The following is a 25,132-nucleotide window of genomic DNA, read 5'->3' on the forward strand; positions in this document are numbered from 1 at the left end:
AATTTCTCAGTGGCAACTCTGTCAGCACTTGCGGCCTCGCCGTGCATCACAACAGAATGAATTACAGTTCTTTTCTTGAAATTCACAAACCACCCTTTACTTGCTTTAAAATCATCATTGGAGTCAGATGTAGTATCAGAAATAAGATCACGATGTAGCAGCCTAGCCTTCGCACAGATTATGCCTTCTGACAAAGAATCGCCAGCCATCTGCTTTTCGTTTATACATACAATCAACAATTTCTCCATTTCTTCCACTGCCGCAGGTCGCTTAAATTGTCTTTTCACACCAAGTGCCACATCAGCTCTTTTAATGAGCTCTTTCTTCTTCAGTATTGTGGCTACTGTAGATTTAGCCATACAGTACTCAGCTGTAAGATTGGTTATTCTTCCTCCTTTCTGGTATCTATCAATAATCTTTTTTTTCTTCCGATGGTTGTCACTACATTTTTTCTTGTAGGCTTATTCTCACCACTAACAAGCCTCTTCGGTGCCATTGTAAGCTTCTAAATGGAAGAAAACAAAAAATAATAATTAAAAAAAAAAAATAATAATAATCCAGAGAGAAAGCGCAGGACAATGTCTGACCGTGGAAGATCAACTGGCTGCAGTGGCCAGCCGGTGGGGCACGTGGGGCGGCAGTAAGATAAAGATACTTTGTTTACAGCCACGTGGACGGATGTTCCAGTAACATATTTTTTTGAGTATTAAGTCGAACTTTTGCGTTCAACTATTGAAAAGTTCGACTATTTAGTCTTTCGAGTATTGAGTCTCCACTGTATTGATATAAATATTATTCATGTATGCACATAAAAACCTAACCAGGATTTATACCTTTCAGAAATAATTGCTTGATGATATCATGGAAATGTAGCATAAAATGATAATTTCATATATTCCCACAAAAGAGAAATCTTGACTGGTACTCATTTGGTGCTTGGCAACTGATGCTTCAAGGAGTCTTGAGAGCTGTCCATAAACCTACTTGTCTCTTTCATATGGCTGTTGTCTTAGCCACTCTCTCATACTTCAGTGTGACTGCTAACTTCTCCAGCTGATCAAGCTCCCGTTGTTTCCCAGTTTCTCTCAGCCAAGACTACAATGTAAGAAATACATCATGTTATTGTAATTATGTTAAAAATAAGACACAATATTAAATTTTACTCAATGTGGAGGGAATTAGTTTGAGGGTCACATGCTGGACTCAAAATTATGATACCACCCACATGGAGTTCAGAGTTACAGATAAAGCTAAAATCTTTTACACAACACATTCTCAATCTTTTCTAGAGGAAGAATAGTAACTGCTTATTCACTTTTAAAAAACCTTTGCCTTCTGAGCAGGGCATGAACATTGGTAAGTCACAAGCAAGGCCTGAGCTAGTGAGCAGTTTTTTGTTTTTTTTTCTTATATAAGAGGGAGAACTGCCGAGAGAGAGAGAGAGAGAGAGAGAGAGAGAGAGAGAGAGAGAGAGAGAGAGAGAGAGAGAGAGAGAGAGAGAGAGAGAGAGAGAGAGAAGGCCCACTGGAATTGAAGTCTCCAAAAAGATAGAAAGAATCAGTCAAAAGCCAGGGACAAATTTCTTGACACTTCTCTCTTAAAAGAAGTTAAGTTTTAGGAAGATGGAAATACAGAAGCAGGCAGGGAGTTCCAGAGTTTACCAGTGAAAGGTATGAATGATTGAGAATAATAGTTAACTCTTGTATTAGAGGGTTGGACAGAATAGGGATGAGAGGAAGAAGAAAGCCTTGTGCAGCAAGGCTGCAGGAGGAGGGGAGACATGCAGTTAGCAAGATCAGTAGAATGTTACCATGAAAATAGTGATAAAAGATAGAAAGAGATGCAACATTTTGGCAGTGAGAAAGAGGCTGAAGACAGTCAGTCAGAAGAAGGGACTTGAGGAGATGAAAAGGTTTTGATTCCACCCTATCTAATAAAGCTGTTTGAGTGGAACCTCCCCAAACATGCAAAGAATACTCCATACAAGGATGGATAAGGCCCTTGTACAGATTGAGCAGATGGAGGAGTGAGAAAAACTGGCGGAGACACCACAGAACTCCTAACTTCATTGAAGCTGCTTTAGCAAGAGATAAGATGTGAAGTTTCCAGTTAAGATTATGAGTAAAGGACAGACCGAGGATATTTAGTGTGAAAGAGGAAGACAGTTGAGTGTCACTGAAGAAGAGGGGATAGTTGTCTGGAAAGTTGTGTTGAGTTGGTAGATGGAGGAATTGAGTTTTCGAGGCATTGAAAACTACAAAGTTTTCTCTACCCCAATCAGAAATCTTAAAGAGATCAGATGTCAGGCGTTCTGTGGCATCCCTGCATATTCTGTTGACGTCCTGAAGGGTTGGTCGTCTCTCAAAAGATGTGGAAAGATGAAGTGTGGTATCATTAGCATAGGAGTGGATAGGGAAAGAAGTTTGGTTAAGATAATGATTAACGAATAACATAAAGAGAGTGGGTGACAGGAAAGAAACCCTGAGGAACACCACTATTAATGAATTTACGACAAGAATAGTGGCCGTCTACAGCAGCAATAGAATGGTTGGAAAGGACACTTGAGATACAGTTGTAGAGAGAAGGATAGAAACTGTAGGAGGGCAGTTTGGAAAACAAAGCTTTGTGTCAGACTATATCAAAAGCTTTTGATATGTCTAACGCGACAGCAAAAGTTTCACTGAAATCTCTAAAAGAGGATGACCAAGAATCAGTAAGGAATGCCAGGATATCACCAATAGAGCAACTTTGATGGAAGCCATACTGATGATCAGATAAAAGATTGTGAAGTGACAGATGTTTAAGAGTCTTCCTATTGAGGACTGATTAAAAAACTTTAGACAAGCAAGAGATTAAAGCTATAGGACAGTAGTTTGAGGGATTAGAATGGTCACCCTGTTTAGGAACAGGCTGAATGTAGGCAAACTTCCAGCAAGAAGGAAAGGTCAATAGACATAGTTGAAAGAGTTTGGCCAGGCAAGGTGCAAGCACTGTAGCACAGTTTTTGAGAACAATAGGAAGGACCCCATCACGTCCATAAGCCTTCCAAGGGTTTAGGCCAGTGAGGACATAGAAAGCATCATTACAAAAAACCTTAATTGTAGGCATGAAATAGTCAGAGGGAGGAGGAGAGGGGAGGGACAAGCCCAGAATCATCCAAGGTGGAGTTTTAGCAAAGGTTTGAGAGAAAAATTCAGTTTTAGAGACAGATGAGATGGCAGTGGTGCCATCAGAATGAAATAAAGGAGGGAAAGATGAAGAAGTAAAGTTATTGGACATGCTTCTGGCCAGATGCTAGATGTCATGAGGGGAGTTGAGAGTTTGAAAGATTTTGACATTTTCTATTTATGAAGGAATGTTTGGCAAGTTGAAGAACAGACTTGGCATGATTCCAGGCAGAAATATAAAATGCATGAGATTCAGGAGATGGAAGGCTCAAGTACGTTTTGTGGGCAACCTTTCTATCATGTATAGCACGTGAACAGGCTGTGTTAAACCAAGGTTTAGAAGGTTTATGTTAAGAAAAAAAATGAGGAATGTACACCTCCATACCAGACACTATCACCTCTGTTATGCATTCAACACAAAGAGATGTGTCTCTGACATGAAAACAGTAATCATTCCAAGGAAAATCAACATAATACCTCCTCAGGTTCCCCCATATGGCAGAGGTAAAACACCAGAAGCATCTCTGCTTTGAGGGATCCTGAGGAGAGATTGGAGAAATAGGTCAAGATACAAAAATGGGATTGTGATTGGAGGAACCCAACAGAAAAGATGGTTAACAGCATAAGAAGAAGGATTAGAGCTGAGGAAAAGATCAAGAATGTTGGGCATGTCTTCAAGACAGTCAGGAATACGAGTAGGGTGTTGCACCAGTTGCTCTAGGTCATGGAGGATAGCAAAGTTGAAGGCTAGTTCACCAGGATGGTCAGTGAAGGGAGAGGAAAGCCATAGCTGGTGGTGAAAATTGAAATCTCCAAGGACGGAGATCTCTGTGAAAGGGTAGAGGGACAAAATGTGCTCCATATTGGAATCTGATTAGTCAAAGAAATTACTATAGTAAGAGGAGTTAGGGGAGAGATAGACAGCACAGATAAATTTAGTTTGAGAGTGACTGTTGAGTCTAAGCCAGATGATAGAAAACTTGGAAGATTCAAGACCGTGGGCAAGAGAGCAAGTTAAGTTGTTGCGCACATAGATGCAAAATCCAGCTTTAGAGCAAAAATGAGAATAGAGAAAGTAGGAGGAAACAAAGAAAGGGCTACTGTTAGTTGCCTCAGACAGCTGTGGTTTGGTGAGGAAAAGAAGATGAGGTTTAGTAGAGGAGAGGTGGTGTTCCACAGATTGAAAATTAGATCTAAGACTGCAAATGTTGCAGAAGTTAATGAAAAAAAAGTTGAAGGAGGTTTCAAGACATTTTGGGTCACCAATAGGAGAGCAGTCTGACCTAGGTACATTTCTGGTCCCCTCCCCATAAGGGGATTTCTAGGCTGGATTTGGAGTCTTAACTTAAAATTTTGAGTTTTTTCAATTTTAAGTGAAGGGTGTGTGTGTGTGTAGTAAGTGCATGTAGTTTTGTGCGAAGAAAGAGAGTTGTCTTTAGAGGGCAGGCTGTGACTGCTCCCTTGAGTTGTGAGACACAAAGGGAAACATTAAGCGAGATCACAACTAGCTTTAATGGAAAGTTCACAACACCACCTGAACTAGTGCTATTAGAGCTCACTGGGAGTAAATTGTTGTTTCCGTAAGTGTCTACTACAGTACTCGACGCGGCAGTAGGCCGGGTCCTACTCGCCCGGCCTACAATTTAGCGAAAAAAAAATTGATCGATACTCTGTACGAAACTTTTAGGACTTCTTAGTTGGCCGGTGGGGCGGAGCTTAATGTTGCGGGCGCCAGAAATGGCTTAGTCACTCTCCAGTTGCCAGTGGATGACGTATTCACGAGAGACTCACGACGATTAATACCGCGTGTTATTGCCACGTCGCGATGTTATCAGTGGTTCTGTGTTCTTAATATGGGGAAAAACACATATTTAGGGCAAGATAAGATTGCTTAGATCATCGCATTGAAAGAATCTGGGCTGCAAGCAAAGGATATAGTTGCACAACTTGGTGTGAGTGAGCGTTCTGTATGCCGTTGGGTTGCCAGATTCAACCAGCAGGGCAGCCGGGACACACCAACCCATGAAAGAAGGCCAGGGTCTAGTAAAAAAAAAACAGTGATTGTTGCAGGAACATAGTGAAGCGTGTCTTAGAGTCTAACCCTTGTATCACAGCCAGAAAAATTAAGGAAGAAAACCCTAGGTTGCTGGGAGACGTCTCTGAGCGTAAGGTGTCCCGCCTCATAGCCGAGTTGGGCTACAGCAACCATCGCACAGTGAAGATGCCCCTCCTCATCCGTAGGCACAAAGTGAATAGGGTTGAGTTTGCCAGGAAATACTGAGCGTGGGATGAGGAGAAGTGACTGACTGTACTATAGTCTGATGAAAGCACCTTTACGGTGACTTGCAATAGGGATGGAAACGTGTACAGGCCACGCGGTAGTGACCCACTAGACCCCGCTACACGTGTGCTACGGTTAAGCATCCAGACTCTTTGATGGTGTGGGGTGCCTTTACCGGTCACGATAAGGCACAACTTCATGTTTTTCATAATAAAGAAAAAGTAAATCAACATAATTACTTAGAGTTGCTGTGTGACGTCCTGCCCCAGGCATTTGAAGACACTGAGGCTATTGTCTTCCAACAAGACGGGGCCAAGCCTCATACAGCCCAATCAGTAACCCAGTGGCTTCGTGATTGTGAGGTGCAGTTTATTAATGATTGGCCAGGCAACAGCTTGGACCTTAACCCCATAGAAAACCTGTGGCAGATCGTGAAAAGAGATCTGCAGGGGAAGGATGTGTCGTCTGTTCCTAAGCTCGAGAGGGAGATTCGTGCCTCATGGGATCGTATTGACCCCCAAATACTACAAAATCTGGCACTGTCTGTCCCCATGAGGCCTAAGGACGTCATCAGGAGGAAAGGAAACCCAACAAAGCATTGAATGTAAGTACAGACTGTTGTTTATTGAATATTTCCATAACTATGTGCCATTTTTTTACCGCTTGGCCTACTGCTGCGTCGAGTACTGTACCTCCTCCTGTGTGTGTATGTGTGTGCGTATTTACCTAGTTGTATTGTACAAGGTTCAATCAAGGCTCATACTGTCCTATTTCCATGTCTCCATTTATCCAATTTTTCTTTAAAGTTTAAAGTAAGTGTGTGTATTTACCTAGTTGTATGTTACAGGGTTCATAGTGACCTGTCTCCATATCTACATTTATCTAATTTCTCCTTAAATTTGTGCACACTTTCTGCTGGTACAATCTCTTCACTTAATCCATTCCAGATGTCTACTGTCCTATGTGGAAAACTGAACTTCTTGATATTCCTATAACACTGACTTTTCATGATTTTCTTAGAATGTCCTCTTGTTTGTCGGTCTCCCTGCTCTGTCAGTGTTACCAGGTCTTGTCTATCTATCTTCTCCATACAATTTACTAACTTATACATCATTATTAGGTCTCCTCTTTCCCGTCTATCCTTCAAAGTTGGTAGCTCCATCTCCTTCAGTCTTTCTTCATAGGGAAGATCTTTTATTTCAGGGACCATCTTTATAGCAGCCCTTTGTATCCTTTCTAGTTTCTTGATATCTTTGTGCCTATATGGCAACCATACCACTGCTGCATATTCTAGTCTAGGTCTTATCATAATGATTAATATCTTTTTCATCATACTTTTATCCATATAATTGAATACTACCCTGATGTACGTTAGTATCTTGTACGTTGAAGCAAATAATCCATTTATATGTCTTTCAGGAGTCAGGGTGTCTTGTATAATCACTCCCAGGTTTTTCTCTTCACTTCTTTTCATTATAATTTCTTCCCCCATTTTATATTCCCATGTAGGTCTTCTATTACTTTTATCAATTTCCATTACATGGCATTTCTTAGTATTAAATTCTAATTTCCACTTTGGCTCCATGTACAGATCTTATCAATATCTTTCTGTAATTCCATACAATCATTTTGTTTTTTTATAACTCTCAAAAGCTTGGCATCATCTGCAAACAAATTTATCTAGCTACTCAAACCCTCTTGTATATCGTTGACATATATTTGGAACATTATTGGTGCCAACACCGAACCCTGTGGTACGCCACTAGTTACAGTGCTCGAACTTGATTGTGTATCTCTTATCACTGTCCTCATTTCCCTATCTGTTAAGTAATTGGTCATCCAATTTAAGATATTTCCCTTAATTCTGCCCATGTGTTCTATTTTCCATAGAAGTCTTCTGTGTGGTACTCTGTCAAAAGCCTTTTTAATGTCTAGATACACTGCATCCACCCATCCAACTCTTCCTTGTACTTCATCTATTACTTTTGTATAAAAGCTTAGTAAGTTTGTTATACATGATCTCCCTTTTCTTAAACCAAATTGGGAATTATTAAGGATTTAATTTTTCTCCAGATACTCCAACCATTTTTCTTTGATGACAATTTCATAGATCTTACCCACCACACTGGTTAGTGACACTGGTCTATAATTTAGGGGCTCAGTCATTTTTCCTCCTTTGTATAATGGGACAATATTGGCTCTTTTCCATTCCTTTGGTTCCTTCCGTTCCCTTAAAGAGTTGTTAATTACATCCCAAATGGGTTCTGCCAATTGCTCACTACATTCCCTTAATGTCCATCCTGACACTCCATCTGATCCCATTGCCTTCCTCACATCCACCTTTTCTAGCAATTCTCTAATTTTCTGTTTTCTTACCACAATGTCTCTTGATCCTTCCTGTGCCACTGGGTTGATTGGCTTTATAAACTCTCCCTCTTCATTAAACACTGATTTAAAGCTGTCATTCATAAGTACACTCATTTCTTCCGATGTTTCGTATATCGTATTCCCCTTAATCAACTTAGTAATGGTCTCTCTGTTTGTCATTTTACCATTTATATACTTATAAAAAAGCTTGGGTTCTTTTTCACTTCTCTTCACTACACCTTTTCAAAGTTTCTCTCCTCCTCCTTTCTTATCCTAATGTAATCATTTCGTGCCTTTATAATGCTTCGTATTTATTTCATTACGTTGCCTTCTTTATTTTTTTTCCATGCTGCATCCTTACACTTCTTAGCTTTTGCACATATAGCATTATACCAGGTGTGTTTGCTCTTTTTTACTCTATATTCAGGAACATATCTCTTTACTCACTCATTATACTTGTCTAGAAATATATCATACTTTCCTTGAATTGTCTTTCCCTGCATAATTTCTTTCCAATCAATACTACCAAAATAACTTCTTAATGCCCCAAAACTTGATTTAGCATGGTTCCGGCTCTTGTGTTTGTGTCCCTCATTATATTCCAAAATTTGCCAATCCTCTAATTTGATTTCTAGGACCACATGATCACTTTTTCCTATTGGAGTATGATATTTGATGTCTGGACATGGCTCCGGTTTTTTTGTAAATACCAAATCCAGCATTGATGGATCATCTTCCCCTCTATATCTTGTATAATCTTTCACCTATTGATCGAATGTGTTTACCATAGCCAGTTGTAGCACGTCATCCCCCTAACGTCCAGCGCGACTGCTTGCATCCATTTCTTCCCAATTGATGTGTTGCAGTTTAGATCTAACACGAGTAACACTCTTCTATCCTTCCTTAGTATGTTATCCAGGCAGTTTAGCACTTCCTTTTGTATTTCCTTATGTACATCAAGCCTCCATGTATTAGTCTTTGGTGGTACATATGCAACTATGATACTCCTTTTTCCCTCCCATTGGTCCTTATTGTTATACTTAAAACCTCTGCCAGTCCATCTCCGGACTGTATCTCTTCCACATATATATTCTCTCGAGTCATGATCAATACTCCCCCTCTTGCTTTTCCCTTTCTGTCTCTCCTCCAAACATTGTATCCTTGCTCTTTAAAATTCACTTGGACATCCTCACTTAACTTTGTTTCTGTCATACATACCACATCTGGCCCTTTTTTCCAATATATAATCTCTCCCTTCCAAACTTCCTGATATAAACCCATCTATGTTTGTATACATGACTCTTAATGCTTTCCTTCCCCTTCCCAAATATACCATTTCCTCAGTCTCATGTCTAGCACTCTCCAATAAAACTCCTTTTCATTCTCTGTCCTTCTTTAATTTTTTTCCTTAGCTTCACTCCTCAGTTCTCTCTCTTTTTCCCTTTCTACCTGGTACATCTCTCACTTTATCCAGATATGCTTATATTCTGCCTTTTCAGCCAGCTTTCCAGTCCTAGCTAATATTTCTTCTATCCCTACTTGTGATCTCATTTTGACTTTTAGAGATCTTTTGGTTCCCTCACTATATTTACCCAGCCTATATATTTCTTCTATTTCTTTATCAAGACTCTGTTCTTTATCTTGCACTACAGAGATCATTTCTTTAACCATTTCTTTCTCCTCCCTCACAAATTTCACTGGGTTCTTTTTTTCTTCTAGTCCATATATAACCATACATTTCTTTTTGTCCACCATATCTCACTAATTCTTCCTTTTCTTTGATCACCTGTATAACTGTGTCCTTAGTTTTCTCCTTTATTTGTTGCCTAACTACTTCAGCGAAATTGACTTTTTCTTCTTCTCGTTCCTTTTTTCAATCTTTTTTCTATTCATCCAGTCTCCTTTCACTCATCTCTTTGACTGTCTCTAAATTGGAGTCCAGCTTTTCCTGCAGCCCTTGTAATGCAGCTTCATAATTTGTACATTTGCCCTTTAGGGTGCTATTCTCCCTTTTTATTTCCTCTAGTTTTTTTTCATCTCATGGTTCATCTTAACAGTACTTTCTAAGTTTAAACATCTCTCTCTCAGTTCTAGATTCTCGGTAATCAGCTGGTTCTGCTTTTCGAACATGACAGCGACCATCTCCTTCAAGGCTTTAAGTTCCTTATCCATAATGATGATCCTTCTCATGTTAACTCTATCCTCCTTAAAGCCCAAAAACTCCCTCTCTTTACTCCAGTCACCCAGCTGTCTCAATCCTAGGGGTGTTTCTATAATCTCACTTCTAGCTCCCCTCGGTGTCGCTCCCAGTCCTTTGTTTACACATCGGGCAGTGCCAACCACGCCGTCTATGGCGTCATCCTCCTCCATACTCCTTTCGACCTCAAAATTTAAGCAAATTCAATAAGTCTTTGGAGACAGAACCACTAAGCTAACCCCCTGCCCCCCTGTAGCATCACCAGGTCTGCTGGGTTCCTCTCCAGAATTGGCAGCGTATCACACAGGAGCTCTGGTTTTACGTCCGCTCACTTCAGCCGACAGTGTATTTTACCTAGTTGTAGTTTTACAGGGCCTGGGCTTTATGCCCGTGTGGCCCCGTCTCCATATCTACACTTATCCAATCTTACTTTAAAAGTATGCACACTCGTTGCAGACACTACTTCTTCATTTAAACTGTTCCACGTCTCAATACATTTTTGCGGGAAACTATATTTTTTAACATCTCTCAGACATCTTCCTTTTCTCAGCTTTTTACTATGCGATCTTGTGCTTCCAATGTCATATTCTTCTCTCAGGATCAGTTTCTCATTATCCACTTGGTCCATTCCGTTGATCAATTTATCAACTTGTATTAGGTCTCCTCTCTCCCTTCTTTGTTCCAGGGTTGGTAAATCCATAGACTTTAGTCCCTCCTCATATGTCATCCCTTCAAATTCTGGAACCATTCTTGTAGCTATTTTTTGTAGTCTCTCCAACTTCCTTATGTGTTTATTTTTATGAGGGGTCCACACTACTCCTGCATATTCCAATCTAGGTCTTATTATAGTATTTATCAATTTCTTCATCATTTCTTTGTCCATGTAGTGAAATGCTACTCCAATATTCCTCAGCAAATTATATGTTTCTCTAAAAATTTTATCAATATGGCTTACTGGTTGATTGTTTTCTTCCATCGTCACTCCTAAGTCCTTTTCCTTTTTGACTTTCTCCAGTTCTACACCATCTCCCATCTTATAGATTCCTACAGGTCGTCTTTCACTCTTTCCCATTTCCATGACATGGCTTTTGTTCACATTGAATTCCATTTCCCACTTCTTACTCCATTCCCAGATCTTATTTAGGTCTTCTTGCAGTATTTCACAATCCTCCTTTTGCTTTATAACTCTGCACAGTTTCGTATCATCCGCAAACAAATTTATGTAGCTGTTCACTCCTTCTGGCATGTTGTTAATATAAATGAGGAAAAGTATTGGTGCCAATACTGACCCCTGTGGCACTCCGCTTTCTACTGCTCTCCACTTGGACTTCATATCTTTAACTACCGTCCTTATTTCTCTCCCCCTCAAGTAATTTTCTATCCATCTCAATGTGCTTCCTTTTAAGCCACCCTTCTCCTCTAACTTCCACAGTAATCTTGCATGTGGCACTTTGTCAAACGCCTTTTTTAAATCCAAGTAGATGCAGTCAACCCATCCCTCTCTCTTGTACTCTATCAACTATTCTAGAATAGAAACTCAATAAATTAGTTACACAAGACCGTCCTTTTCTAAAACCAAATTGGCTATTTGATATTAATTTGTTGTCTTCAAGGAACTCGATCCATTGTTTCTTTATTATTCTTTCACACATCTTGCATATTACACTAGTTAGTGATACCGGTCTGTAATTTAAAGGTTCTTCTTTCCTTCCACTCTTATATATGGGAACCACCTCAGCTCTTTTCCATTCTACTGGCACTGTTCCATTTTCTATTGAGCATTTTATGATGTTGTATATAGGACTTGCTAGTTCTTCCCTACATTCTTTTAGTATTCTGCCTGAGACTTCATCCGGTCCCATTGCCTTCTCTTCATCCAGTTCCTTCATTAACTCTTTTATTTCAAGCTTGGTTACTTTAATCTCTTTCATATAGATTGTCTCTCCATTACCCTGTAGCCTCTCAAATTTGGATTCTTTAGTAAAGACCTCCTGGAATTTATTATTTAATAGTTCTGCCATACTTTTGGGGTCTTCCACCATCCCGTTCTCTCCTTTTAACCTTTCTATTGTTTCTTTTTGCCTAATTTTTCCATTTATGAATCTATAGAACAATTTTAGTTGCTCCTTACATTTTTCGACAATATCTTTTTCGAAGTTCTTTTCCTCTTCCTTCCTCACCTTAACATATTCATTTCTCGCTGCCTTGAAGTTTTCCTTGTTTGTGTGTGTGTGTGTGTGTGTGTGTGTGTGTGTGTGTGTGTGTGTGTGTGTGTGTGTGTGTGTGTGTGTGTGTGTGTGTCATTAGAGTCATTAATTTTTTTTTTTTAATATCTTTGTGGAATTCACCACGGTCGCCTACTGGTCACACAGTAGTGTGTGTGTGTGTGTGTGTGTGTATTTACCTAGTTGTATTTACCTAGTTGTAATTTTACAGGGCCTGGGCTTTATGCTCGTGTGGTCCCGTCTCCATATCTACACTTATCCAATTTTTCTTTAAAACTATGTACACTCTTTGCTGATACCACTTCCTCACTCAAACTGTTCCAAGTCTCAACACATCTTTGTGGGAAGCTAAATTTTTTAACATCTCTCAGACATCGTCCCTTCCTTAGTTTCTTACTATGCGATCTTGTGCTTCTAAAGTCATATTCTTCTCAGGATCAGTTTCTCATTATCCACTTCATCCATTCCGTTAATCAATTCATAAACTTGTATCAGATCCCCTCTCTCTCTTCTCTACTCCAAGGTTGGTAGATCAATTGCCTTTAGTCTCTCCTCATATGCCATCCCTTTAAATTCTGGAACCATTCTTGTAGCCATTTTTTGTAGTCTCTCTAATTTTCTTATGTGTTTCTTTTTATGGGGAGTCCACACAACTCCTGCATATTCCAATCTAGGTCTTATTTTAGTACTTATCAATTTCTTCATCATTTCCTTGTCAATATAGTGAAATGCTACTCCAATATTCCTTAGCAAATTATACGTCTCTCTGAAAATTCTATCAATATGGCTAACCGGTTGATTATTTTCTTCCATTGTGTTACGGCCCGCCCGTAACATACATTACTACCATCACCTCCTCCGCTTGTTACCTCGTTCGCCACCTCTCCGCCTCCCCTTCCACGTCACCGTTTCATGAAGCCCCGCTACTGTCCCGAAGTTGAATTCACGCAGCCCCTTTCGACTCAACCAAAAGTGTTGAGCCAGCTCTTGGCTTTCCGGATTGGAAGTTGAGATCCAAGCCTCAACCAGTGAACACAAGGCCTCTTGGGTCTACCGTGGGATCAACCATCACCCAGCATTTCACCACTGTGACACCGCATAAGTATCACTTCCCCTCGTCCGTGTTTTCCACATTGCCTCTATATAGGATTAGGATTATTGTTAGGTATTAAGTTGGGTTCTTTATTGTTGTATTTATTACTGTGTTATATGTATATGTGTATGTCATTTTCCTGTGTTTCATGTTATATATCTGTGTTTCATGTCTCATGTTATATCTATGTGTGTCAGTTTCATTATGGGTTATTAAAATAGCTTTTTAAACTGCCCCCTTTGCATTTCCTCACCAGTTGAACCTGCAGTGTTTTTTTATTGTTATTGTTCACGGCTCCCGATGCCAATCTTACCAGTTTAACCGGTGAACGTAACAATTGGCGACCGTGACAGGACTATTATAACCCATGTTCAGTGTTCCATTTTTCCAGTGACCTTTTTTTCTGTGATTGCTTGTGTTTCTGTGGTGTTGTGACTCTGATGTGTTTTTTTTCTGTGACTTACTCTGCGTGTGGTTTAAATTTACCTTTGTGCGATCAAGTGGCTCCTTTTGGGTTAAAAGTGCTTCGTGACTTTCATTGGTATCGCATATCAGTGGTAGAGCAGGAAACCAGGTAGAAAGGCGTGTTCACCGATAGCACTTATCTCTATTTTTTGCACATAGGCAGGTGTGTAATAAGTGTTATCCAAGTGTTGGGATCATCATATGTTCATGCAAACCCTCAATCCCTCACTTCGGATCATTTTTCTCGCTAGTTAGAATCGGCCATTTTAACTAGTCTCTCAGACTAATCCGCCTCCTTATCAATAACAAGTCTCAGTACAATTCGCTCCTCACTCTCAAGTCTCGTAACTAGAGTAATCCGGATCCCTCTTAATGCCGTAACTCTCTAGTTTACCCCTCATTAGTGATTGTACTCATAAGTGTTTACTTAAGTATAATCTAGGTAATTTCAAGGTTGCCTTTATTATCACTCTGCCAAGTTCCTCACTTAAGTAATTCGCTTATCATTTTTTGTTGTGGTTTAACATCTATTTAATATGGCTTCCGCTCAGTTTAACGTTGAAGATTTTGTGCCGACCCTTCTCTGGAACAACTTAAAGGTGCTAATATCAAGCAGGACCAATGGAAGACCATCGCTAAACATTTTGATGTTCCCATCACGTCTCAGATGACTAAAGAGGTCATTAAGAATGTAGTTGTTGAACATCTAGTGCAAGAAGGTCAGTTGCTAGGAAATGCCATAGAAGAGTTAACTCCCATGTCAGCCTCTACGAGGACTATAATACACAGTCCCCAGGAAGAACAGGATAAGAGTAGGATAAGTCAATGGGAAATTGAGAAGCTTAAACTAGAATACCAGATGCATGAAAGACAAATGCAACTACAGGAAAAACAAATGCAACTACAGGCAGAAAAAGAAGATAAAGATAAAGAGAGAGAATTTCAGTTACAACTTAAAAGGCAGGAGAAAGAGTTAGAACTTCAGGAGTTAACCCTACGAAATGACGCTAAGTTTAGAGGGGAAGAAATAGATATAAAGAAACAGTTAGCAAGCTTTAATCCTGCTACAGCTGCTCCACTAGTTCCCCCTTTTGATGAATCTGATGTTGACGGGTCATTTCGCGCTTTTGAGAGCATTGCTAATAGGAATAAATGGCCCAAGGATCAGTGGGTTTCTCTCTTTGTCCCTAAGCTAGTAGGAAAAGCTTATAGGGTATACAACGGCCTTAGTGATGAGGTAGAATATGAAGAGATCAAAGGTAACATTCTAGACGCCTACTCTATCACTTCTGATGGATACAGACAGCAGTTTCGAAAGTATGTGAAACCAGAGTCTCACACCTATGTTGAATTCGCTAGTGAGAAACTAAGACAATTTAAGAAATGGTTAGCCGCCCTTAACATTACCACCTTTTCGGAGTTGCTCAATCTAATGATCCTGGAAGAATGGAAGAACAAGTTACCTTTTAATATTCTGAGGCATGTGGAAGAACGGGGAGAGAGTGATCTTATGTCTGTCGCTAAAGTGGCTGATGCCTTTGCTTTGTTGATGGGATCCCTGGATAGTAGAGGTCGTGGTTCACTATTTAATGTTAGGTCCTCCTTTGGGGAAGGTTTTGGGGGTGGTAAGCCAACCGGATTCTCGCCAAATGCATATAATTCCCCCTGGTGTACATACTGTAAGAAGCCAGGTCACACGATCCAAAAATGTAGACACCCAAATTGCAAGGGTTCTCAACGTCAATTTTCTTTTGTGGCCCCTAAACCTAACACATTTGAGAACAAGAAACCAGTGGCCCTAGCTAACCCTGTCAACTCTCCTCTAGAACTTTATGACTCGTACATGTATCAAGGTAAAGTGTCCTGACTGATGGTAAAGACAAGGCAATAAATATCAAGGTTCTGCGTGATACAGGTGCTGCCCAATCCATCTTAAGGGAAGATGTCATCCCTAACATCAAACAGGCTTTCACTGGGAGAAGGTGATCCTTACAGGTCTCGAATCACAGCTCTCTTATCCCTTGGCTAATATTAGCTTACAGTGCCCGTTCATTTCAGGAGAGGTTGAGGTAGCCATTAAACCTGGTGAACTGCCAGTACCGGGGGTACATCTTGTACTGGGTAATGATCTTGCGGGTAACTTGGCTGTTCCAAACTTAATTGTTCTTGATTCTCCCTTAACAGAAAGTCCCACTAAGACCCTGGACGAAACATCCCCTCACTTCTTCCCAGTGTGTGCAGTCACCAGGTCTCAGTCCAAGTCCCCTGCCCTTTCACCACCTCCTCCACCAATGATTGCCTCTACTGACAACTTGTATAATAACATAATTTCAAAGGAGAATTTGATTAATGCTCAGGAATAGGATCTCACTTTGGCTAAGATCAGACATGTTGCCAGTGAGACAAAGGATATGTCTAAATTGCCTTGTTTTTATTATCAGGAAGGAGTCCTGATGCGTGCCTACAGACCTCCTGAACTGAAACAACTAGACACCTGGTCAGAAACACATCAAGTTGTCATCCCCTTGTCTGTAAGACCAGCCATTATAGAACTAGCTCATGATGGATTGTCAGGTCATCTAGGCATCCAAAAAACCTACAAGAAGGCTCTTCAACATTTTTTTTGGCCAGGAATGAAAAAGGATGTGTCACACTATGTTAAAACATGTCACATATGTCAAATTGTGGGTAAGCTTAACGAACACCTTGTGCCAGCTCCTCTGACGCCTATTTCAGTTCAGACGGAGCCCTTGAAAAGATAATTCTAGACTGTAGGGCCCTTACCCAAAACCAAACGAGGGAATCAGTATTTGTTAACCCTCATGGATCCCACTACCAGGTACCCTGAAGCATTCCCTCTTAAGAACATCACATCAAAGACCATTGTAAAACATCTAATACATTTTTTCACCTCGGTAGGAATTCCAAAACAAATTCAGTCTGACAAGGGTAGCAATTTCACTAGCCATTTTTCCAACAGATAGTGAATGAGCTAAACATCGACCATGTTACCTCCTCGGCTTACCACCCCCAATCCCAAGGCTGTCTGGAGCGGTTTCACCAAACATTAAAATCCATGATGAAGAAGTATTGCTTGGAGCATCAAGGAGACTGGGATGAAAGTATTTCTTTCCTTCTCTTCACTTTAAGAGAATCTCCTCAAGATTCTTTAGATTACTCCCCTTTTGAATTACTCTATGGTAGACAGATCAGGGGGCCTCTCAAAATATTAAAGGATCAATGGTTTACTCAAAAAACTCCTTCAAGCCCCAGTGTGTCTGTCTACATCAGTAACCTTAAGAATAAAATCAGTGAAGTCAGATCTTTTGCTAAATCAAACTTCCTCAAATCTCAAACTAAAATGCAACAGAATTCTCATCCCAAATCTGTCATGAGAAGTTTCAAACCAGGAGACAAGGTTTTACTTTTTCTCCCACTCCAGGCAATGTTCTTCACAGTAAGTTCATGGGACCTTATGTTGTGGCTCAAAAACTAAGTCCATTAAATTATGTGGTCCACACTCCTGACCGTTGTAAGGATTCCCAACTTGTTCATATTAATCTAATGTAATCTTACCACTCCAGAGAACCAGAGGACGACTTGTCTCGCGCTGTACCTGTATGTCTGGTAGGAAGGAGTCTGGTCCTGTGCCCCGAGGAAGAGTCCGACATCGAATTCCTCTTCTCGTCACCCTAAGGACGCCCTCAAACAGCCAAATCATGTCCAACCTTGATGAGGTGTTTCTTTCCTTAACACCTTCACAACAGTCTAATCTTAAAAAGTTATTGCTAGACTTTTCTGAAATCACAGGTGACCTTCCAGGAGTTTGTAATACTATCCAACATGACATAACATTAATATCTAATGACCTCAAGCCTATAAGACAACCAGCCTATCGCATTTCACCCATTAAAAGAGACTTGATGAAAAAGAGGTAGACTATCTGCTCTGTCATCACCTTGCAGAACCTAGTATATCTCCTGGGCTTCTCCTGCCTGTTAACATCTAAGCCAGATGGTAGTAGTCGATTTTGCACCGACTACAGGAAATTAAATAAAGTGACGGTGCCAGACTCCTACCCATTGCCCTTGATAGAGGACCTTATAGATAGTATAGGAGTAGCCAAATTTGTAACCACTATAGACTTACTTAAAGGTTACTACCAGATTCCTCTCGGACGAGGCCCAAATAATATCCGCCTTCATCACCCCTTCGGACTATACCAATACACAGTGATGCCCTTTGGCTTGTCTAATGCTCCGCCACCTTCCAGAGGGCTATAAATTACATCACTCAGGACTTGGAGGGAACATCTGCATATCTGGACGACCTGGTGGTGACTGCGGACGACTGGCCGACACATCTGACCCGTCTTCGGAGGCTGATGGGTCGGTTGCAAGCCGGGCTTACCATCAACCTGGCCAAGTCCACCTTGAAGTCTACGGTGGTCTACCTGGGACATGTGGTGGGAACGGCAAGGTTCACCCCAAGAGAGCTAACGTGGAGGCCATCCTTGGCTTCCCTGTCCCTACCACCAGGAAAGCTCTCATGAGGTTCTTGGGGATGGCTGGTTTTTACAGATGCTTCTGTAAGAACTTCTCCACCCTGGCCGCCCCCCTGACGGACCTTATCAGCACTTCCGTCCCCTTCCACTGGACCCCGACCTGTGACCAAGCCTTCCAACATCTTAAGGCGTTTCTCTCCTCGGAACCAGTGGTCTGGACGCCGGATCACTCCCGCCCTTTCCATCTACAAGTGACCATATCAAGGGGGTGGACAACATCATCGCCGACGCCTTATCAAGATCTCCTGTCTCACCTCCTTCATGAGCCCATTACGGAGGTCTTAGGGGGGAGGAAATGTTACGGCCCGCCCGTAACATACATTACTACCATCACCTCCTCCGCTTGTTACCTCGTTCGCCACCTCTCCGCCTCCCCTTCCACGTCACCGTTTCATGAAGCCCGCTACTGTCCCGGTTGGATTCACGCGGCCCTTCGACTCAACCGAAGTGTTGAGCCAGCTCTTGGCTTTCTGGATTGGAAGTTGAGATCCAAGCCTCAACCAGTGAACACAACGCCTCTTGGGTCTACCGTGGGATCAACCATCACCCAGCATTTCACCACTGCGACACCGCATAAGTATCACTTCCCCTCGTCCGTGTTTTCCACATTGCCTCTATATAGGATTAGGATTATTGTTAGGTATTAAGTTGGGTTCTTTATTGTTGTATTCATTACTGTGTTATATGTATATGTGTATGTCATTTTCCTGTGTTTCATGTTATATATCTGTGTTTCATGTTTCTTGTTATATATGTGTCAATTTCATTTTGGGTTATTAAAATAGCTTTTAAAGTGACCTCCTTTTGCATTTCCTCACCAGTTGAACCTGCAGTGTTTTTTTTTAATGTTATTGTTCACCGGCTCTCCGATGCCAATCTTACCAGTTTAACCGGTGAACGTAACAATTGTCACTCCCAAGTCCTTTTCCTTTTTTACTTTTTCTAGTTCTACTCCATCTCCCATCTTATAGATTCCCACTGGTCGTCTTTCACTTTTTCCCATTTCCATGACATGGCTTTTGTCCACATTGAATTCCATCTCCCATTTTTTGCTCCATTTCCAGATCTTGTTTAAGTCTTCCTGTAGTATTTCACAATCCTCTCTTTGTTTAATGACTCTGCATAGTTTCGCATCGTCCGCAAACAGATTTATGTAGCTGTTCACTCCCTCTGGCATGTCATTTATATATACGAGAAAAAGTATTGGTGCCAATACTGGCCCCTGTGGCACTCCGCTGTCTACTTTTCTCCACTTGGACTTCATATCTTTAACTATCGTCCTTATTTCTCTCCCCCTTAAGTAATTCTTCATCCATCTCAATGTGCTTCCTTTTAAGCCACCCTTCTCCTCTAACTTCCATAGTAATCTTTCATGTGGCACTTTATCAAAAGCCTTTTTTAGATCTAAATAAATACAGTCAACCCATCCCTCTCTCTCTTGTACTTTATCAACTATTCTAGAGTAGAAACTCAATAAATTTGTCACACATGACCGACCTTTTCTAAAACCAAATTGGCTATTTGATAATATTTTGTTGTCTTCAAGAAACTCAATCCATTGCTTCTTTATTACTTTTTCACACATCTTGCATATTACACTAGTTAGTGATACCGGTCTGTAATTTAAAGGTTCTTCCTTCCTTCCGCTCTTATATATGGGAACCACCTCAGCTCTTTTCCACTCCACTGGCACTGTTCCATTTTCTATTGAGCATTTTATGATGTTGTATATTGGACTTGCTAGTTCTTCCCTACATTCTTTCAGTATTCTGCCTGAGACTTCATCCGGTCCCATTGCCTTTTCCTCATCCAATTCCGTCATCAACTTTTTATTTCAAGCTTGGTTACTTTAATCTCTTTCATATAGACAGTCTCTCTATTACCCTGTGGTCTTTCAAATTTGGATTCCTTAGTAAAGACCTCATGAAATTTACTATTTAACAGTTCTGCCATATTTTTTGGGTCTTCCACCATTCCGTTTTCTCCTTTTAACCTTTCTATTGTTTCTTTTTGTCTTATTTTTCCATTTATGAATCTGTAGAACAATTTTGGTTGTTCCTTACATTTTTCGACAATGTCCTTTTTATAGTTATTTTCTTCTTCCTTTCTCACCTTAGCATATTCATTTCTTGCTGTTTTGAAGTTTTCCTTATTTTCTGGATTTCTGTTTCTTCTCCACCTTTTCCACGCTCCATCTCGTTTTTCCTTTGCCCTAACACACCTTGCATTAAACCAATCTTTCTTTCCTTCTTCTTTAGGTCTATATTTCGGAACATATTCCCTGACCCCAGTTTTGTATATTTCCAAAAATAAGTTATATTTCTCTTGAATCGTTAATGAGTTTTCCATCTCCTCCCAGTTTACGTTTTTAAAATAGTTCTTGAGACTCTCAATATCAGCCTTTCTGTAATTTAATCGGTCTCCTTTGTATGATTCATCTCTATTTTCCTTTCCTTCTTCTATATCCATTTCTAATATTACATGGTCACTCTTTCCCAATGGGCACTTGTATCTTATATCATCGTTAATTGGTATATCCCTTGTAAAAACTAAGTCTAATCTTGCCGGCTCATCGTTTCCTCTGAATCTCGTGTTTTCCTTTACTCTTTGGACCATCAAATTATCTATCATTAGGTTCAGGAATCTATCTCCCCAGGCATCTTCCCCCATACCACTTTCACAATTTTCCCAGTCTAACTCCTTACAATTGAAATCTCCTACCAATATCACTTTTCTCCTTTCCTTAATGATTCTTGTAAGACTCCTTATTGTGTCATCTATCATGTCTCTATATTCTTGGTTAGTCCATGAGTCTGTTTTTGGTGGCACATATGTTCCAATGATTGTTAACTCCTTTTTGTTAATATGCATCTTAACATACAGTATTTCTGATTTTCCTTCCCCAAACTCCACTTGATTTACCATTATCTCCTTCCTTAACATCATGACTCCTCCTCCTCCTTTACCCACTCTGTCTCTCCTCCATATATTATACCTTTTATCTATGTCTATTTTCATTGCCTCATTTAACTTTGTTTCCACCAGGCATACAATATCTGGTTCTTCTTTCTTTATGTAATCTCTTAATTCTAATTTACTAGATAAAATCCCATCTATGTTTGTATACATCATTTTAATCTCTTGTTCTTATCATTTTAGTTAAACTTGCTCCATTCTTTTCTCTTCTTTCTCTTTTATATACCATTTCCTTATCCTGTCTCCTATAATTCTCCAAAAAAATGCCTTCTTCTCCTCCTTTAACCTTTCATTATTTTTTTCTCTTGCTTCTGCCACCAGTTCATTGTGTCTCTTCCTTTCCTCCTCGTTTCTATTTTTCTTTATATATATATCTTTGCAACCTTCTGTTTCTCTGAGTTTCATTTTTCTATATAGTACTTCTTCTGCTGCTGCTTGTGTGTGTGTGTGTGTGTGTGTGTGTGTGTGTGTGTGTGTGTGTGTGTGTGTGTGTGTGTGTGAGTTTATCTAGTTGTATTTTATTGAAGGGAACCTATGCTCGTGTTGTCCCGTCTCTGTATCTCACAGTGTCTAATTTTCTATTAAAGTCGTGTATAGACTTTGCACACATCACGTCTTTGTCCAGACCGTTCCATATATCTATCACTCTATGGAGGAAGCTGTTTTTTTTTAAGTCTCTTCTGTAGTTGTCTTTTCTGAGTTTTAGTCCATATCCTCTTGTGTCCCTCCTGTCCCTCTTCAGCAGGTCGATCCTATCAGGAACCTCCGTATTATTCATTATTCTATAGATGCTCAACAGGTCGCCTCTTTCTCTTCTCTGCTCCAGTTTTGGTAATTCTAGTCTCTCCAGTCTCTTTTCATACGTAAGAGCCGACAAGGTAGGGACAGTTAGGTGGCCACTCTTTGTATCCTTTCAATTTTCCTGATATTCTTCCTCGTGTTAGGTGACCACAGTACTGCTGCATACTCCAGTCGTGGTCTGATCAAGGATACCAATAACTTTTTCACCACATCTTCATCAATATATGAGAATGCAATTCTAATATTTCTCAGTAAGTTGTAGGTCTCACTAACAATTTTATTTATATGTTTATTGGGGGACATTTCTTTTGTTATGAGAACTCCCAGGTCCTTGTCACTTTCCACCTTGTTAATCTTCTCTTCTCCAAGTTTATATTCCCTATTATCCTATTTTTGCTCTTCCCAAATTCCATTATGCTACATTCCTTAATGCTGGATTCCATCTCTCATCTTTTACTCCATTCCCATAGTCTATCTAAGTCCTGCTATAGAGTTCTACCATTATCGTGCGACCCAACTTTCTTCAAAAGTTTTGTGTCATCTGCAAAGAAACTCATATAGCTTTCTATTCCTTCGTCCATGTCATTTATGTATATTGCAAACATAATTGGGGCCAACACAGAACCTTGCGGAACCCCACTTATAACTTCCTTCCAGGTGGACTCCTTATCTCTAATTGTCACTTTCATAGTTCTTCCAGTTAGGAAATCCTTCATCCATTCCAGCAATTTTTCTTTAATTTCCCCTATATCTTCCAGTTTTCTTATTAATTTTCCATGTGGAACTTATCAAATACTCTTTTTAAATCTAAAAATACACTGTCAATCCATCCATCTCTTTCCTGTGTTATGTCTATGACTCTAGAGTAAAAGCATATAAGGTTTGTTATGCATGATTTTCCTTTTGTAAAGCCAAATTGTCTTTCATTAATTATATTTCTTTCTTCCAAATGTTTGGTCCATCTTTCTTTGATCACACATTCACATATTTTAGCTATTGTACTTGTTAGGGACACTGGCCTCTAATTTGTTGGGTTCTCCTTATTTCCTCATTTATATATTGGCACAATATTGGCTTTTTTCCAGTCTTCTGGTACTTTTCTCCTTTTCAATAGAACATTCTATTATATTGTATACCTTATTTGCCAGCTCTTCTCTACACTCTTTCAATATCCAATTTGCAATTCCATCTGGACCGTGTGATTTTCTTACATCTAAATTTCTTAGTTATATCATTATTTCTGCTCCAAAATAATGATGTCTCTCATCCTAGTTCTTCACAATTAATGTTTTTTTCTCTTGTAAAAACTTCTTGAAAGTGTCTGTTCATTATTTCAGCCATTTCCAATTCATTGCTGTATTCATTATTTTCATAAACTAGTTTCTCTATCTCGTGTTTGTTTTTTAACTTTCCATTTATATATTTATAAAAGATCTTTGGCTGATCCTTGCAATTTTTCCATTATGTTTTTCTCATAGTTTTTCTTTTCTCTTCGTATTTTAACATAGTTATTCCTTTCTTTAATTTTCAGACTCAGTACATATCTATTTACTCCATCATCATAAATTTCTTTAAATGTCATCCACTTTCCCTCCACTCCTGCCTGGTTGTCAAATTTAGCAGTCCGTCTTTTGGAAAAAGTCTCTGAGTTCTCTAAAATTTGTTTTGCTATATGTCAATCTTCCTTTTTTATGTTTTTCATTCCATTCATTTCTAATCAATTCCTTGAAGGTCGCTACTATTAGTACATGACCACTTTTTTGCCAAAGGTGTCTTATACTCTACTCCATCCACAATTTCAAGTTCCGTTGTAAATAAAAAAATCCAGTCTTGATGGTTCTTCACTATTCCTAAATCTGGTGTTTTCTTGAATCCAGTGTGTCATTGTATATTCCATAGTTAACTCTAGTAATGTGTAACCCCATGAATCCTCATTTCCCTCTGTAGTCATATCTTCCCAGTGCACTTCCTTACAGTTGAAGTTCCCCATTATTACAGTATTTCTTTTCTTTTCTAATATTTTGATTAGTGAGTGTTCAGTGTCTTCCAAAACTTCCTCATATTCTCTTAGACTCCAAGATCTTGTCTTGTGTGGTACATAGCAGACTACAAATTCTCTCTTCTCCATGTAATTTTTCTCAACTACAACTGATATAATTTCTGCACTGTTTTTGCCATAATTTACATTCGTTACCTTTAGTTCTTTTTTGCTTAGTATCATCACTCCTCCACCCTGCTTCACTTTACTATTTTTCATATAGATATTATACAGCCCGTTCCCAGTGGGGTTTAGTGTCATTTGATCTCTTAGTTTTGTTTCTGTGATCCCCATTATGTCAGGCTCAACCTCTTTAATAAAGTCGTTCAGTTAATTTATCCCTGAGACGAGTCCGTTTATATTAGTATAAGCAACTTTTAGTTTTCCACATTTCCCCTCATTTCCTCCTCTGCTCTTTCTTCTCTTTCCTTGATGTACCATTTCCTCAGTCTCATGTTCCAAACTTTCCAAAAAAAAACTTTTTCTCGGTCTCTGTACGTTTCTCATTTCTTTCTTTCCCTTCGTTTCTCAATTCTTTCAATCTTTCTCTTCCAAATTCATGTCTCTTTTTATCCATACATCTTTGTATACATCTGAATGAGCTAGTTTTCTTGCTCTCGTTAGTACGTAGTTCTTCCACTGCTACTTGTGATCTCAGTTTCATTTTCATAGGTCTTACATGTCCATCACTGTATCTCCCCATCCTGTACACTTCTTCTATTTCACTATCAATCTCTTGCCAACTCTTTCTCTTCTTTTTCCCTTACAAACCAGATTGGATTTTTCTTTTCTTCAAACCCCATACTACAATACATTTCTTCTTGTCAACTGTGTCTTTGACTAGGTCTTCCTTCTCCTTAATGACCTGTATTAGTGTCTTGTATTTGCTTTTTCACTATTTCATTAAAACTCATTCTCTGGTTCTCACTTTCCTTTTTCAATTCATCCTTTAATTTTT

The 25,132-nt window shown here is 39.6% G+C and overlaps 1 protein-coding gene across 6 annotated transcripts in view; it reads right to left on the minus strand.

Moving 5' to 3' along the window:
- Positions 1 to 453: 453 nt before the first annotated feature.
- The window catches only part of LOC123500095 (TBCC domain-containing protein 1-like), a 185,822-nt gene continuing 161,143 nt past the window's right edge, over positions 454 to 25,132 (minus strand). For all 6 annotated transcript variants that reach the window (XM_045248749.1, XM_045248753.1, XM_045248748.1 and 3 more), the window contains one exon: positions 454 to 1,095. In XM_045248749.1, coding sequence (XP_045104684.1) covers positions 994 to 1,095 — 102 coding nt within the window. In that variant the 3' untranslated portion in view covers positions 454 to 993. The remainder of the gene's footprint in view (positions 1,096 to 25,132) is intronic.

Source organism: Portunus trituberculatus, chromosome 50 (assembly GCF_017591435.1).
Source record: "Portunus trituberculatus isolate SZX2019 chromosome 50, ASM1759143v1, whole genome shotgun sequence".
Taxonomy (NCBI): Eukaryota; Metazoa; Arthropoda; class Malacostraca; order Decapoda; family Portunidae; genus Portunus; species Portunus trituberculatus.